This window comes from Anopheles ziemanni, chromosome 2 (genome assembly GCF_943734765.1).
Source record: "Anopheles ziemanni chromosome 2, idAnoZiCoDA_A2_x.2, whole genome shotgun sequence".
Classification (NCBI taxonomy): Eukaryota; Metazoa; Arthropoda; class Insecta; order Diptera; family Culicidae; genus Anopheles; species Anopheles ziemanni.
In genome coordinates this window covers 60,105,422-60,121,370 of record NC_080705.1, presented here as the reverse complement: position 1 = coordinate 60,121,370, position 15,949 = coordinate 60,105,422, and the positions used below count along the sequence as shown (strand labels likewise).

The window sequence follows — 15,949 nt, the reverse complement described above, 5'->3', positions numbered from 1 at the left end:
GAAAATTCTCCACGGTTCAGTTTCGGTCTCGGGACTCCTATTTCCCGCACGAATACTAAAGGACCCGGTGGGATGGGACTGGAAAAGTAATCGTGTTTATGCCATTAAAACACCTGTCACGGGTTGGGATTCACATTTATTAACAAAGTTGATTAAAATACTCACGTTTCACATGCGCACCCGCCGAGTTGTCATCATCGACAAACTGACGGGGTGTGAAATGGCAGCACTCCGTCGGGGTTTTCTTGCCACAATCTCATCTCGGTGCACGGGACGAAAAGGTTTTGGCCCGCTGGGGGGAAAACATTACGCAAAAGGCGCGCAACAGTCAAGGTACTAGCAGGACGGGAGGCAGTAAAACTAATCCTCCCGCGCGGAGGAGCTTTAATTATCCTGTTTATTTCTTCACACACAGCTAAAGGGATGGCGGGAACAGCGAAAAGGATTTCTGCTCCCGGTTTTACGACCCAACTGCTTCTGTTTCGGGTCTTGTATTTCCCTTGCAAGAGCAGCTGTCAAGGATGTTTGATTCTTGCGCAGTTCGGTTGCCAAGCGACCGACGATAAGGGCCATCTTTGATCATTCCACCTTGCGTCGCCATGAATGGAACGGGTTCAGACGAAACCGTTGAAAGGCGATGGTTGCTCGCTTGAGTCTTCACCGTAAGCTTATGGCAGATTTTGATCCAACGGTTCCCTGGTGATAGCTTTCGCCAGATCAATTGAAACATTAAACTGCCATTTGCCAGTCGTACCCGTTTTTGCAATGTGGAGCTCGAGCTGGTTCAATTTTGTCGTAAATGCCTCCTCGCAGTGATACTAAAAGACACTCCGACACAAATTCCATGAATACGTCCAGCCCCCTCTAATCCTTGCTGTATACCGCAGGTGTAAGTGGGCACATTGGCATTTCGACGCCGGTGGAAAAAGCTCCACATCGACCGAACCGAAACGTCTGATGAACGCTGCTACGAAATCGCTTCTTTAATCCCGCTTCCCTTTAGTCGTAAACTGTGCGCTTGATGGTAGCACAACTAAACCCCGGGTAAGTCATTTTTAGCTGCACTCCCATAATCACTACCATCGCCCGGTGGCACCAACGTCAGCATCCTCCTCCTCCTCATCATCATCATCATCATCATCATCATCGTCGTCGTCATCGGTATCATAGTTTCGATCGTCTTCATCTCGAGCAGGAGAACATCCTTTTTTAGAAGGCGTGTGTGAGTTGGTATACGATATTCAAGGTCCTTCGGATACTTATTCTCGGTCATCGAGAGACGTAAACGTCGATGGTACGAAGGAGAAGACGCGGGCCAGCGGTGCAGTAGGGTTTGTGGAGATTGGCGCTTCAGTGTCGGTCCACGAATAACAGTGCAGCTCCTGGACCATCCCCCCAAGGCACGAAGTTGGGCACGGTTCGTGAAAGGTTAACATCTGCTGATCTGAAAATCATGTGATCCCGTCCAGAAACAGCATCAGCAGGAAGAAGAGCCCGTTAGTGTTCGCTCGGTTCGGTACCGTTTGTGCATTCGGGCTGATGCTCAACCATCACCTCGTAAACTGTGCGCCAGCTTGGTATGTCCTGTTCCCTTCCTGCCCTCCCCTTCCGTACAACCGCTGGCCGACCATGTGAAGATAAATAAAAAGGTATGTTAAAAATGGAAATTTTCATCAGCCCTTTCATCGGTATCGACGGTAACGAGCTTACCGAGGAGGGTGCAACTTTGTTATGTCGAAAAGGATTTACCCACATGCATACACACACGGTTACTTGTTCTTTTTTCTCGCCCAGAAACCTTTGCCATTTCGGCATGCTATCGGTGTTTGAGGGGTGTTTCAGGTGCATTTTCTCACTTGTGAAAACATATGCGATCATCATAAAGAAAAAGGAATGCCAAGGCAAAAGATTCAACTTCGACATATGCACCTCCGAAGCGAGAGAAGCGAACAGCGAACCATGTTCTACGATTTAGCAAACCGCTACACACCATTGGCCAGGTGGTGTTTTGCATATACACTTCTGGTTAAAAGCTTATCTGTTGGTAATTTCTAAATATCCAATTCACTTATTTTTAATCAGTCAAAATGAGCTTATAACTATTGATGATGCCTCTAATCCACTTGTTTTAACACTAACTCGCACTTGTGATAATCATTAAATCACAACCAAGGGTCATGCTGACCCCTTAAAGCTGTTGTTGTCATTTGTGGTATATTGGGAACACAAATGTTCGTGAATGGCCAATGCTTAGCCAACATTAATTGGGTTCTTCACACAACCAAGGGTCATGCAGACCCCTTGAAATGGCCAGTTTATATTTAAAATTAATTGGGCTCTTGTACAGTATTGCGTTTTCCCCTTTTCCTATCCTCTTCAATTTCTCTATAGGCGGATTCGGTAAAAAGATATCGCTTAGTAAGATTCGAAAAACACATGTTTTTAACCTTTTGCAAGCAGCGATTAACTAATTGATAGTTGTGGTGCATTTGTTTTAATTTTCCAAAAAACATTCGTCGGCTGCTCTTATCGTTTCGTGAAATTATTGAATTCTTTTAATTTGACGAGTCATATTTCTCGAGACATCGTGGCGAGACGGTCATATACAAGACAGCTACTATAAGGAGCGCACTAGCTATTTTTATTTGTTGAAGCCTATTGTTGAGTTGTCCTTGAATCATCCCAACTCTCACCTTTTTTAACTTTTTTACAAAACAGCACAATTTGATTTACATAAACTTATTGTCACTAAAGTTATTGAAAATCATTTTTGGTGCAAATGAGCCACGATGGTTTTCAGAGTGTTAACAGTTAAATCGCCTTAGACAAGTTCGCTACTGGTTCTGTTCGAAATCATTTTACTTTATCAATTTTTTCAACAATATTCCATTCCAGCACCTCTCATGCGCTACAGGTCTGATTGCTTCAATCCCTGGCTAAGAGTGTTCTGGACAACTTGAATTTAAAACGAGCACCTGGTCCATTCCAAGAGCAGACCACAAATGAGGGGAAAAATATAAGTACCTTCTCTGCATCGAATAGCTCGACATCTGTTCGCTCGTCGTAGTGATGTGTTAATTCCTGCTCGGATAATCTGATCCGCTTAGTTATGGCTGTTCGTAAAACGCTGCGCTTTCCGACGCTCGTACGTTGCTACCCAGGCCAAGTGTAGTTACACAAGTACCAGAGCTTGGAAAATCGCCCAACAGCTCCAGCAGGAACAGCAAGGCGGACACTTTTCATCCTAAATGCTGGTCGGTTGGCTTTGGCGAGAGCTTGGTTTTACAAAATAATCCTCTACCCCGGGGGGATGAAGGTTCTGGAGTTCCACTCTGTGTTGTTTCATCTTCACTCACTCATACCCCCACCCTCTCTAGTTGTCTCTCCCTCTTTCAAAAAACACGAAGGTCGAATTCCAAATTGAAGCTTGGAAAAAGTCATCTATCTGCGATAAAACCGCTCTAACCAACACCCGAAATGAAACGCTACACCAAAGGGACACTGTTTTACGCGCGGTGTATGTGTGTTTGTGTGTCGGTTCAGTAAATTATGACCTAGGCTAATTTGTCCGATAAACTTTTCCGACCGAAAATAATCTAACTGGGGAGTAATTTAACAAATTTTGGAGTCCCACCCGGTTCGGGCACGGGGCGGACTTGAACACGGTCCGTCCTACTTCAATCCAATTGCTGTAAGCAATTATTCCCATAAACCTCTCGAACGACCTAACGGAACAAATGCCACCAACCGACCCGGCGGTGTACCCGGCTCTCTCCCCGTTGTGTTACATTCCCCCAGCTGGGTTCGTTTTTCTAGAGGACGTTGTAATAGGCGAATCAGGAATAAATCACTGCAGCAATCGTTTCCTCGTTGACCTCGAATTAATGCCACAAAATTGTCTTCTCCGCCCATTTTCCGGCCTCCGAGGGTGGACGGAACTAAGGTCTCTAGCCCCGGTCGAGTGTTGCCCGAACTTCGAGCCTCCGAGTCTGGCGCAGACCGTAGTACCAGCAAATCTCTGTTGAACGTGTCGGTCAACCAGCTCAGGTCTCGTATGTTTCCGGGTCGATTTTTACTCCTCGATCCACGCGTTCCCCGCACGTGTTTTGTTCGTGAGCTCATGTAACGGTCGATTGTGTCTTTGCTTCCGGTCGGAAAAATTGGTCGGTTGGGCTACGGAAGACGACACCCCGGTGTTGCTCAGCCTCGCTCATCCGCACCAGGAGATCCTGAACGTTGAACTGCAGCCAAGAAATTTGTCAGTCACTCTTCTCATCCCTACGTCTGTGTGTGTGTGTATGTTTGTGTCATTGTCTGGTTCTTTTGTCTGCGTTGGAATAAAAAAAAAGATCTTCATACGATGCTCCACCAGTTGAGATTGAAAGGCTCGTCCTGTAGGGCCAGTCCGCTTTCTGGTACCGAGTTAAAACTGGCTGGAAAATCCACCTTACGTCGTCGGACAGGTCAGAATAGATGCTTCACTGCAGGATACCCCCTCCCCTCCCACCCAGCAAGCATGAACCCTTCTACCTTAGATTCTATTGCAGAAGACAGCACCATGCCCGCTCGTCCAGTAAACTCCGACAGCAGAACCAAACGCCGGGGGTTTCCTTTACTCCCTTCGCACATCGGGTACATTCGATCGGTTGGGAGAGAACGGGCTGGGGAAAAAAAGGCCACTAAGCCTCACATACACATGCGATTTTTCCAACGCAACCGACTCTGGTCGCCGCTTTTCACGTCCAGTAGCCGTGTGGTGAAAATTGGATTCAGCTGACTCACCGAACGCCTCGGTGAAAAGTGACTGCAGAGATTTTGTGCTGGAAAAATGTCTTCCTTTAATTCGCCTTTTTCTCTCCCCCTCCCCCTCTCCCGGCGTCCTCAAAGCAGGTTGGTGTGCCGATGGAGTTTTTCGTTTTGCTTCTTTCCTCCACGTGCACGTGTTCCATAGACCTGGTTTCAGATCCATGATCCATATGGCCATCGTATGTGTTTGTGTGTGTATGCATGAGTGTTTAATGCTATGGATTATATGTGAAAATGGGCAACTGGCCTTGGTGGGAAATGTTGGTTTCCGTTAAAGTCAGCGACCGAACCACAGTCCTACCGACCATAATAAGGACACACACACGAACACACACAGAAACACATTTTCCACAGTTTATCCCGCATTTAAACCAGCGCGGAAAAACGGGGTTTTACATGTGGCAAGCGGATGAGATAGAAACAAAAAGACAAAAAACCACCGGGAAGCCTTGTGTCAGAGGGAGAAAAGAAAATGATTCGGAAAATCAGAAAGTGTACCCGGCTTTCATGCTCAATTTAATTGCAATGACAACAGCGCAAGGGGCGATTTTCCCCGTCGGGGCAGTCGGGTATGCCTTTTTTGATTCATAATTTTTTACATGATGGTTTTCATGGTTGGACCATTCGGTGGCTTGTTGTGAATCTTGTATGATGGCGCATTGGCCAACACATTGCGACAGTTGGGCGTGTGGATGTTTTCCGCGTGGAAGGCAAATGTTGTGACACAGGAATAATCTGACAGTTTGAAGCAGTTCTTAAATTTCCTAGCATCGCGAGTCTAGTCCAAACTCGCGTTTTTCTAAAGGGAAATTGAGGCTTTATTGCGATTAAAATATTTACATGCGTAGTGATTTTCCTTAACAGGATGGCAGCTACTAAGTAAATAACGTACATCTCTTAAAGAGATGACCAAAGATTGTGTAATGGACTGGTTGTTGCTTGAAAGCCTTTGAGTTATTTTTGTTACTCAGAGAATACGCCAGTAAAACTAAGCTCTTTTAAAATAATTTGAAGACCGGATGAATTTTAAGTACAATTTTAAAAAAGCAATTCATAGTACAATAAACCAAAATGTGTATGTTGATCGTAATTCAAAAAAAAGAAGTATGCAAATTTTTAAATAAGTTTAACAATAAAATTTCAAAGGCTGACCAATATCTGGGCTTGAACACACATTGGGTAAGGGCAAGAGCTTTACATTTAAAAATGAACCTAGCTCTTGTAACCATTTTTAACAGGTTCTTGTGAAACAGATGAATTCATAATTCGACATTTGCAAATCATTCATGTCAAAAACCGGGAACAGGAAAAACAAAATCGTTAGAAGAGCCAACCAACAATACGTCTCAATCATTTCCATGGAATTCGCCCGAGACACACTCCCATAACGAACCCATGGGCATGAAAGCAACATCATTATCGTCCTCGTCGTCAACAATATCATCATTATCTCGCTGATCAGCCACGGCTTCAGCCAAGGCTCCTCGTTCGCACGTTCAATTCCCCAATTATCGAGACATCAGCGACGATGGATGGCATCGCGCGGAGTGTTTTTGCTTCGTTCCTTCTCTCCATCTATCCTTGTTTGCTCCAGTCCCTCGTTCCACTCCGTTATGAAAATTCCGTCACGATTTAGATCAACGACGATGACGCGGACGAACGCATCCTCTCGCTGACGATCGCTCTTTCGCGTCGAGCAGTTTTTATCCGCAAAGAAAAGCCGAAAGCCGTCAAGGCGGGAGATGCCGAACCGTAGCCAACAAATTACGCAATTAATAATCTTGTCTCATAAATTCCGTACTTCACTCGAGCCACCCACTTCGGGTACGACCTCGGAATCTGTGCGAAGGGAGAGCCTCATCTGCTGCCGCCTGCTCTCGGTGACTGCAGTCGGCCATTTGCAACCCACCACAGGACCTCCCGCTGGAGCAGAAGGGAAAATGCTGCAGCACGATATCGTGGCGGATCGACCTCGACAAACATCGGAATGCCAAAGGATGCCGGGGATCCATCGAGCCAATAAATAACGAGCATTTGAATAATAACGACATTAGAGAATCAAATTTGAATAAATTAAGAAACGTACATCAATCCACCCGGGTGAGGCACCCGGAAGCGTGTCGTTCCGGGGAATGCGGTAGGGCTTCCGTAGGCGTACCGGCGTAACGTGCCATGATAGATTTTTCGCTAAGGCGACGGGGGCATGGAAGAATGTCTGCTTCATTGGAACCCGCAGGTGGAGAAGGAGGAGCGATATTTCGCAGAACCAGCCTCCATTTCGAGCGCTCGGGCTCGGTTGACAATCGATGGGACACCCGAGAGAATCGTTTATTAGTTTGATCCAGTATCAAGTGACACTTAGAGGCTTATGAAGAGTGCGGCCAACGAGTGGGTCCTTAACCGGTGTGGGCTTAGTGGGTGTGCTGAAGGATCCTTTTCCCGGCCCAGCTTGTTGTCCATCGGCGGAGATCAGGAGATTGAGCTTCCGAGAAATGCCCTAGCCCGGGTAGCTCCTAAAGCCCGAAAGTATGACACACCCCAAATAGACAATTCGATTAAACAAAGATTAGACCAAACCTGGGTAAGGTTTATCTGCGGAATGTTTTACTGGCACTTGACTATTTCTTTCCCCCCCAGCAAAGGAAAATGGGGTAGGAATAGTGGAAGACAGGCAGAAGGGCCTAGGAGGTGGTAAATGAGAATTTGATGATCTTGCGATTGTCCTCCATGTGTATGCACGCCGTGACCAACCTCACTGCTCAAAGCCTAGAACGTCGGCAAAGAACCGAGCTAAGAGGTTTACCAAAAGTTTATTCCCCTTGCCAAATAAACGTATCGATCGGGGAGGATGCTTGCTGTTTGCCACTGTTTTTTTCCCTCATCTTCAAACATTCCAGGTAGGTCTGCGGGAGGACGTGTGCCCTTGCTCGTGCATGAATAATCGTATGGCTTTCGGGCTCGTTCTCGGCGACCGTATACGACCTCCCCAGGAAACAATTTCACTCGATTCAAAACAAACGAAACGTAAACGAGACCGGAAAATCATCGTTTCGCTGATTTTAGGTTTTGTTCCAACTCCAAACGATTTCCAGGCTGGAGGACGCCAGGGGAGACCTTGCTTAGTTCCTTCTCTCGGCACGCTTCCTTTTCTGTCATTCTGTGCTTTTCCTCCGAATCGGGTGGAATTTTTCTTCCTTACATAACCGTTTGTTTGTGTTTTTCACAGCCTTGTTGTTACCCACCTACCAACCCCACCGCTGCCCACCGTACGTACGCTCTCGGTACGCTCATTTTCCCTGAAAATTGCAGAGGTCGTTCGATAGGAGCAGATTGTTATTTAAATCAGTTTCCGTCTGTCACCGCCTGCCGCGTCTTTCCTATTGTGATCGGGAAGGAACGATGGGGTGGTGAACGTGGGGACGGTGCCACCCGCACGGCATTTCGAGCTCAAGGCCTTAACGGTAGGGCTGTGATTTCCATTCCGGTTGTTTGTGCTCTATACTCTATCCCCTCTTTCGGTTCGGTTTGTTTTTGGTCGATCAGTTTCCAGCGGTTCGGATCGGCATCGGCGTCAAGTGGGGGAGGAGAGGCTCCAGTGCAGATGGCTGACAAAGTGAGCTACTTTCCGGTGGTTTTCCGACTCGCAGCACAGCACATTACCGCCCACTGCCTTCGCCACATATTGCCCCCAGGAGGCGTTTTGGGTTGTTGATTGCTTCCCTGTGGTTTTGCGGATGTTTTGCAATTGCTCCTTGCGAGTGTTTATTTTTGCCGATATTGATAGGTTCAAGGCTGCTTGAAACAGTGTTTATGAAACATTTCTAGAAGGACCTCACATTAAGCATCCGTTTTCAAAGGATAGATTTATTATAGAACTTTTCCAAGAAACGTTTGGCTTTTGGTTTGTGAATGGAATTTGAACAATCTCATACTATGCAAGTCTGTTTAGTAGTGAGTAGTAGTTTAAATTTAAATAAAATTTTTCGAACAGTTGTTTGATGATTTTATGCAGACGTAACAAAATATTTGTACAAATCAATCATAATTGAAATATTACACTTGTCCATATTTACATTAATTTCACTTACTCTGCTCACTATCGTTCTATCATTTATTACCGTTATTGACAAAATCTTTAAATTGATTTGTCATTTTACGTATAAACCAGTCATTTCGCCATGGCCTGAAGCAATTTGGAGAAATATTACCTTGCACAAAGCAAAAATGCAAATACAATCAACTTGGAAGGGCAATAAAAGCGAACCAGCTGGACAAATGTCTGTCCCACAGTCATCCATACATTTTTGCATCGATGCATTTTAATAATAACTTTTGCTATCATATTTTTTCGCCACGCCGCCAAATGCTCATCGGATTCGACTTTTCCAACCACAGAAACGCAACGGTTGGAACGGGTTTGTCCGATTCTCACACGCAATAATTTAATTCGCATACCCTATGGAAAACCTTGATCCACCGAGAATCACTTTTTGATGACACCGGCACCGATTGGCCGAGGTCGTGGCAAAAGGATGAAAACGGAAGAAAAAGCTATATCCACTGTTAAATGGTTGAATCCCACGTCACCATTCGGCGATTCGCTCGGCGGGTGATGTCCGCTCGGAAACAAATACGAATTGCATTTTATTTTTCCCGTTCCCGGCGTGAGAGATAATCGTTGTTTCGTTTTTCATTAAAATGGTCCCGAAACAAATGTTCAAACTGACAACGCGGCAGAAGGCAAGGTCACAAGCCAATCCAGCTCGGGATCGGTTCGAAAAACGAAAATTAAGCAAAAAGCGCAAACCTACACAGAAACAATCTGTCCACGGGGCCAATAGCGCACGGGAACAGTTCCGTCGTCGAAAGGATTTAAAGCACTCCGAAAAATGTACAATCCCGAGCATGCAAAAACCTGAATGCGCATATCGTATCGAAAAATGGTACCGAACATAAAAGAATTGTCTTTGAAATCCCAAATGAAAATGTATGGTGTTGGCTGGCCGAAAAAGGGTAAAACAAAAAGTCGCGAATGCCTAAAAAATTGCAATCTAAAACAAAATGGAAACGCGAACCGAGTGGTTTCGAGCACCCCCCCCAGGAGGCTTCCCAGCGGCCTTTCATCGAATAACGAAATGGCAGAAAATGGATTCGTCGAGTTTATGAATTTAGCGATGCCTCGTTTTTCCCCACATGCCGCTGGCGATCTGGTGTCGTGACATCGTTCTCCGAATTTCGGAGCACGACGTTACGATGTGCCATGGGAAGCAAAACTTTCTGCAAGGACGCAAGGAGTGTTTTGCATGGCGTAGGGGCAAAACATTCGCTCTACCGGTGTGTATTGCTGATGGCGTCGGCTTAGGCGAGTACTATTTTTTTGATTTTATTTTCATACTCTACCCGTGTTTGTCGCCTTATTCCGGCTCAGTTGGTGGTGCTAGCAATTTTTGGCAAAGTTGGAAAGATTTAACGAATAGAACCGTGTCATATGAAACTGTGACTCGGTCGATGTCTCTAATGCAAATTCAACGAAATACGACTCACATTTTTGCTCATCCCCAAAAATGTAGATTGGACGTTGTACTCTCCCTTAATGGTTGATCATAATTTAATTGACGAGAAACCTTGTCTTGTACCAAAATAAGTTCCAATATCAATTCTTATACATCAAATGAGCACAAAAAAAATAATCGACACTTACGCAGACCTACGGAATAAAACTCATTTCTAACGCACGCATGAATGATGAGCGTCTGACTGATTGGCGAGCTGTCAAAGCGTGTGCTGCGGCTTATTTCTTTGGTCTATCACAAATGGTGCATGATATGTCACTGGCTGATGGGTGACAGTTGCTTTGACGAATTGATGGAAAGAACGAGACGGCGTGGGGGCAGAAAAGATCAGTCGGTTTGATTTGGGATGTCAATCAGCTGCGAAAGGCTTGGTTGTACATTGGGGCATCGGTTTACCTAAACGGTTACTACTTAAGCTCGATAAAATGGAAAATATTGACGCTGTAAGTTCAAAAAGGAAGTATCTGCTTTTTTCTTATCAACCATATTGCGCATTAAATCAACCCATACCGAAAATACAAACCTTCTAGTTCGATAAATTTTGTTAGCAAATCATGGTGTCTGATTTCTTTCTTGTACGGCCCCAAATATCTAACCTTATTTATTCTTATTTCCAACATTATTTTGACGATTGTTTGATTATCTTAGAATCGTTCCCCTTTTAATCATACTTGGCATCGCTATGATCCCCACAATTAAAATTCATCTCACCTGCCGGCATAAAAGTAAATACCAACGACCTACTGATTTTCAATAAACGGTCCAATCAAAGAACCGCTGATCAAGCAGTGTTGTCGTCTGGGGACACACTCCCGAGGACTCGGTCACGAACGTACGGAACTAAGGCAGGACCGCTACGACCCTCACGCAACCACCGGCAGCCACACACACAAAACCATATATACAAACATACCCACGCGCTACTACGTCGGCCATTGAATGGTAATGATTTCTGTGCACGTACGAACATAATCATTTATCGAAAATTACCGTAAAATTTCATACACAAACGAGCAGACCAATTGGGTGCTACAAGCGAGCGAACAGGAAACACAACAACCGAAGTGGCGAAGAAGGTGAAGCAAGCAAAAAACAACCAACCGGGAGAGTATAATTGTGTGGAAAACGAGGCTGAGGCAGTGAGAAAATGCCCGTCGTCATCACATCGTTGAGATAAACACCCTCGACGCTCGGTGGTTCGATTTTTCTTCGCCCCCCCACCTCGTTGGCTTGGGGTGGGGAAAACGCGACGCACACGATTTCCATTGCCAATCGAAACGGCTCAACAGCCTATCGATCGATCCAAGTTCCTGTTCAGTAGCGTCCTTCCGTCGCCCGGAGGTGTGGAGAACTTTTTCTCCGGGAAACCGGACGCCGTGGAAACGGGGAACCGCGAGGGTCGCAACACGGCAAATGGAACGGAAAAGCACAACCGGGTGACCGTTGTTTTCAATGAAGTAGATAGTTGAATGGAAATGCCATCCCTATTCGAGGTTGTTTCAGCGGAACGGAAGCTTTGTCATGGGAAAATGGAAAACAAAAATTAAAAGGAAGCTACTTTGTCCTCAATTACATCAGCTGAGGGTCAAACTTCCTTTGACATTCCGTGTTTTGTTATCTTCTTTTATGCTACATTTTTCTGACAATATAGTTTTCTTTCCCTTCGTTTTCTCTTTCAGAGTTCTTATTTGTGATCGCCAAAGAACAGAACAGACTAGAATTGTGTAACTCAGATTCTTTGCGTTTCAGAGATTCATGAATCTATCAATGAGAGATTCATGAGTCCCAAAGATGCATCAACTAATGAAAACTGATAAGCAAAACTTGGATAAAAGGACCCCTTTTTATGTAGCATGATTCACGCCAATAAAATAATCATGGAGATTCGTAAAAAATCATGAAGATTTATTAAAGTTTCGAAAGATTAATTAACGTTTGTATATTCGAATCCCCAAAGATTCATGAATCCATCTGAATGAATCTTAGGTGAAAGATTCATAAGGCACAACACTAGAACAGACCAATCCGAGTGGCAAATTATGATTTTCCTGAACACCCACATTCTGTACGTTACGTCTCAAAAAACATAATAAACGAAACCGCAATAATAACGCAAAACAGACGGAATGCCTTTTAATTCTCCCACACCCCGCGGGAAAAACGTTGTACAAACGACAATTGTGAAATAGTTATGCGACGCATACAATTAATTTCCGCTCGGCATAAATACTGGAAGCGGATCCAGCGCAATCCGTCCACCGCTCACTGAGCACGTTCGGCTTCGATTCGATTCACGTATTTCCCCTACTCCTCACACGACACACGGTCGTTTTTCCTTCATCCCAGTCGCACACCGGAACCCATTCGGCTTGCCAAGGGAAATTGGTAGCCACGCGTAGGAAAGAAGGGAAAAAGAAAATGCAGCATCGAACGGTTCCCCGAGGTTAGCGAGTTTGCGGAGAGGATAATGCGGGAAAATGTCAACACAAACATTGGAGTTGAAAGGAGGATGCAAGAAGAAGGGGAGGAAAGGAAGAAGAAGAGAAAAAAACGCAGCGGCACATAAACGTCCAGGCTAATGGTACCGAACCACGCACGCAAGACGATGGAGACGATGGAGGTGTGTGGCGAGGGCTGACATGCACCGGGAAAAGTGCCTTCCCCGCCCCAACTTGGAGCGTAACAACATAACGGAAAGCGGCAGCGAAAGGATCAGGAAATTGCCGGAAAGTTTTTCAGTTTAATATTTATGAAGCAGAATTAGACCAGCAGCGACCGCAACGAGCGCGGGCTCTCGCGTTGTTCATCTGCAATATGGATGAGAAAACATCATCCTCGTGCACTGGTGAACATGACAGTTCACTGAACGACGCGAAGGCGATCAGCCCGGGCCGCCACCGTCGTCATCATCACCATCACCGTGTAGTATGTGCTTGTGTGTGTGTGTGCGTGTGAATGGGGGAATATGATTCTGCAGTACTTCCCACGGCTAACCATCACCGGAGGCTGCAGATGGCTTTGGTCTCACGGGACCAAATCAAAAAGCCACCAAGATCGGATCGCCGAATCGCATCACCGTCGCGGGGAAAAACTCGCACACATCAGCTTCCACCGTTCGGCTCGGAACGGCAGCAGCATGCCCATCAATGATTTATGTCAATCGATTGTTCCTCCGCAAAACCCGACCAGCTCCACGGAGCATTATCGAACCAGTCTTGTGTTGTTATTTTTCGTCGGAAACTGTAATGAAACTCGATGCAAAACGAAGCGACCGCGGTGCCACCCGCCGGGGACGGGGGGGTTTTCACTTAACAAATGCAATTTTAATGAGCATCAAGCTCAGCAGCTCGTCATGCTAAATCCATGGCTGTCTGCTGCTCGGACGCACGGGTTCCTCTGGTGCCACGGGCCCACGTTTCGTTTTCGAGGCAGCTTATGCGTCATTTGCCAAGGGCTTTTCTTGCGTTCATGCTTTACAATTCCACTCACTTTCGTTTACCGGCATCAAAGAGTAGCAGGGGATGCTTTGAATATTTTCTATCGAACCGGGATATTGTTCCTTGGTCAATGTTAATTCGGAATACTAATGAGCTGGGCGTGATTTGCTTGCCGAGCTACATTAATAATCATCAATGGTTTGATGATGTTGGTGAGTTGCTCTACTGTTTCTATCTACTCACATACCATGAGATTTCAATGATATACGGTGTGCATGAGCAAACGATGCAAGGAAAATGCATTTTATTCTGGTTTATTGAGGGTTATACAGAATCAACCACGAATGATTGTTTTCTTTAATGAAAGCTATTAATGTATTCAATTAGGGAAAATAAACATTGTCATATATCATTTTGTTCAATTTGTCGAGTGTAGGACAGTATCGACAGACAATTTTACAAACAGAATAATCGTGTGGTCGTTTAAAAAACCCATTCTCATTGATTTCAATATTCGACATCTAATGAAACTGACAATGAGGTTTTACATTCCCACCAAATTTAGTTACATATAATGAGATAGTAATTGTTTTATATGCGTGTTTGTTCCGTTTTAATTATTATTAATACGTATATAAAAGAACATCAGATACCCTAAAACAATGTACATCGGGTTGATCTCCAATCTTCATTGAAAAGTTCAATCTCCATCGACGTCAACCAGACTTCTCGGCCAGTGTTTCCGATGATGATGTAGAGTTAAAACTGTTTTACGATTGAGAGGGTAAATTTGGACAAAAGCATTTTGTTTATAATATGATCTAATTAGCATGTTTAGCCCTTTTGTTTTTGTTTGTCAGACCTGTACGAGAGGACTGACTATCCACGTACAACAGGGAAACAAGTTTCGTAAGCCCTTAACGGGCAGGCATGACCAAGAGGTCGTTACGCAAAGAAGAAGAAGAAGAAGCCCTTTTTGTTTAATATTATGTAACAATCCGCTATTATTTTTTTGTATCGTATTTATAAAGCGACATGAAGTCAACCACAATGGTTCAATGACAAAAACGAACGTCATTGTCATGCATACATTGCGGCTCGTTTTTCTATGTTGTAGCACAAGGGATGTTCAATAACTTTGAATTTACATACAATTTTGTCTTGTTGCATGAGTCTAAAATTATTTCCTTTTCTCGTTTTTATTTTACCTTATTTCCATAGCATGTTGTAAATCATGTTGCAATGAACATTAAGTCATCTTTAAATTCGATGGAATCATTACTCAAATTAAGACGGCGGCATACAGTTTTACAATTTAATTCTTCTCGTTTTTATCTTTGTTGTAAAAATATCACTTAATTTGCAAAGTTACAGAGAAAACGACAACATTTGTGATATTGTGTATTGAATACTGGGAATTAATAAGAGATTTTTCAGGCTTCAGCCTTTCTACGAATGTTCATTTTATCATTCTATATGACTCTATGACTTTTCCTACGAACTTTTGTGTCTACTTTGGCTACAATTGGCACATTAAATGCACAAAATATCAACATCAAAATTATTTGAAGATACGGTTAAAGGGAAACCATGTAGCGAACATAGCAATTCCGCTACAACCAGTTCATTTCTTTAATTTGAGTTTTGGCATTGTACTACAAATCGTTGTGATATTTTATTGTTGTAGAGATTTATTCACCGACCGAATTAATTGTTATGTGTTAAGCGATACACTTAGTATACGCAATCGTATGAAACACTCACCTACACGTGCGTCGGTTAGCTTAACACAGCATGCTGCGACCAGGAAGCAAACCCATGTTAACGCTATGCCCGGGAAGACCTTCAATAGCCTATTGAGGTCCATTGTAAGTGTCCCAGGATATCCATTATGTTTCATGTAATCAACATTGAAACGATGCAGATCTTTCCGCTGACCGCATCCGACGCACTGACGTGAGTAGCTGTTCCGCTTCCGGTGGGCACTATCTACTGCTATGCTGCTATGCTACGGCACTACAATGCTGCTTCTTGGACAGTACAAATGTTGTTCAGATGCACCGTGTTACAGCACTGGATTTCAAAGCTAGTTTTCTGCTCACCGATTCACACCGAACTTATTTTCCTTCCGAG

At 44.4% G+C, this 15,949-nt stretch overlaps 1 protein-coding gene across 1 annotated transcript in view; it reads right to left on the bottom strand.

The window, feature by feature from the left end:
• Positions 1–15,716, bottom strand: part of LOC131293988 (acid sphingomyelinase-like phosphodiesterase 3a) — a 55,175-nt gene extending 39,459 nt beyond the window's left edge. The window contains exon 1 of the mRNA XM_058322038.1: positions 15,581–15,716. Within this exon, the coding sequence (XP_058178021.1) occupies positions 15,581–15,716 (136 nt within the window). The remainder of the gene's footprint in view (positions 1–15,580) is intronic.
• Between the last annotated feature and the right edge of the window lie 233 nt (positions 15,717–15,949).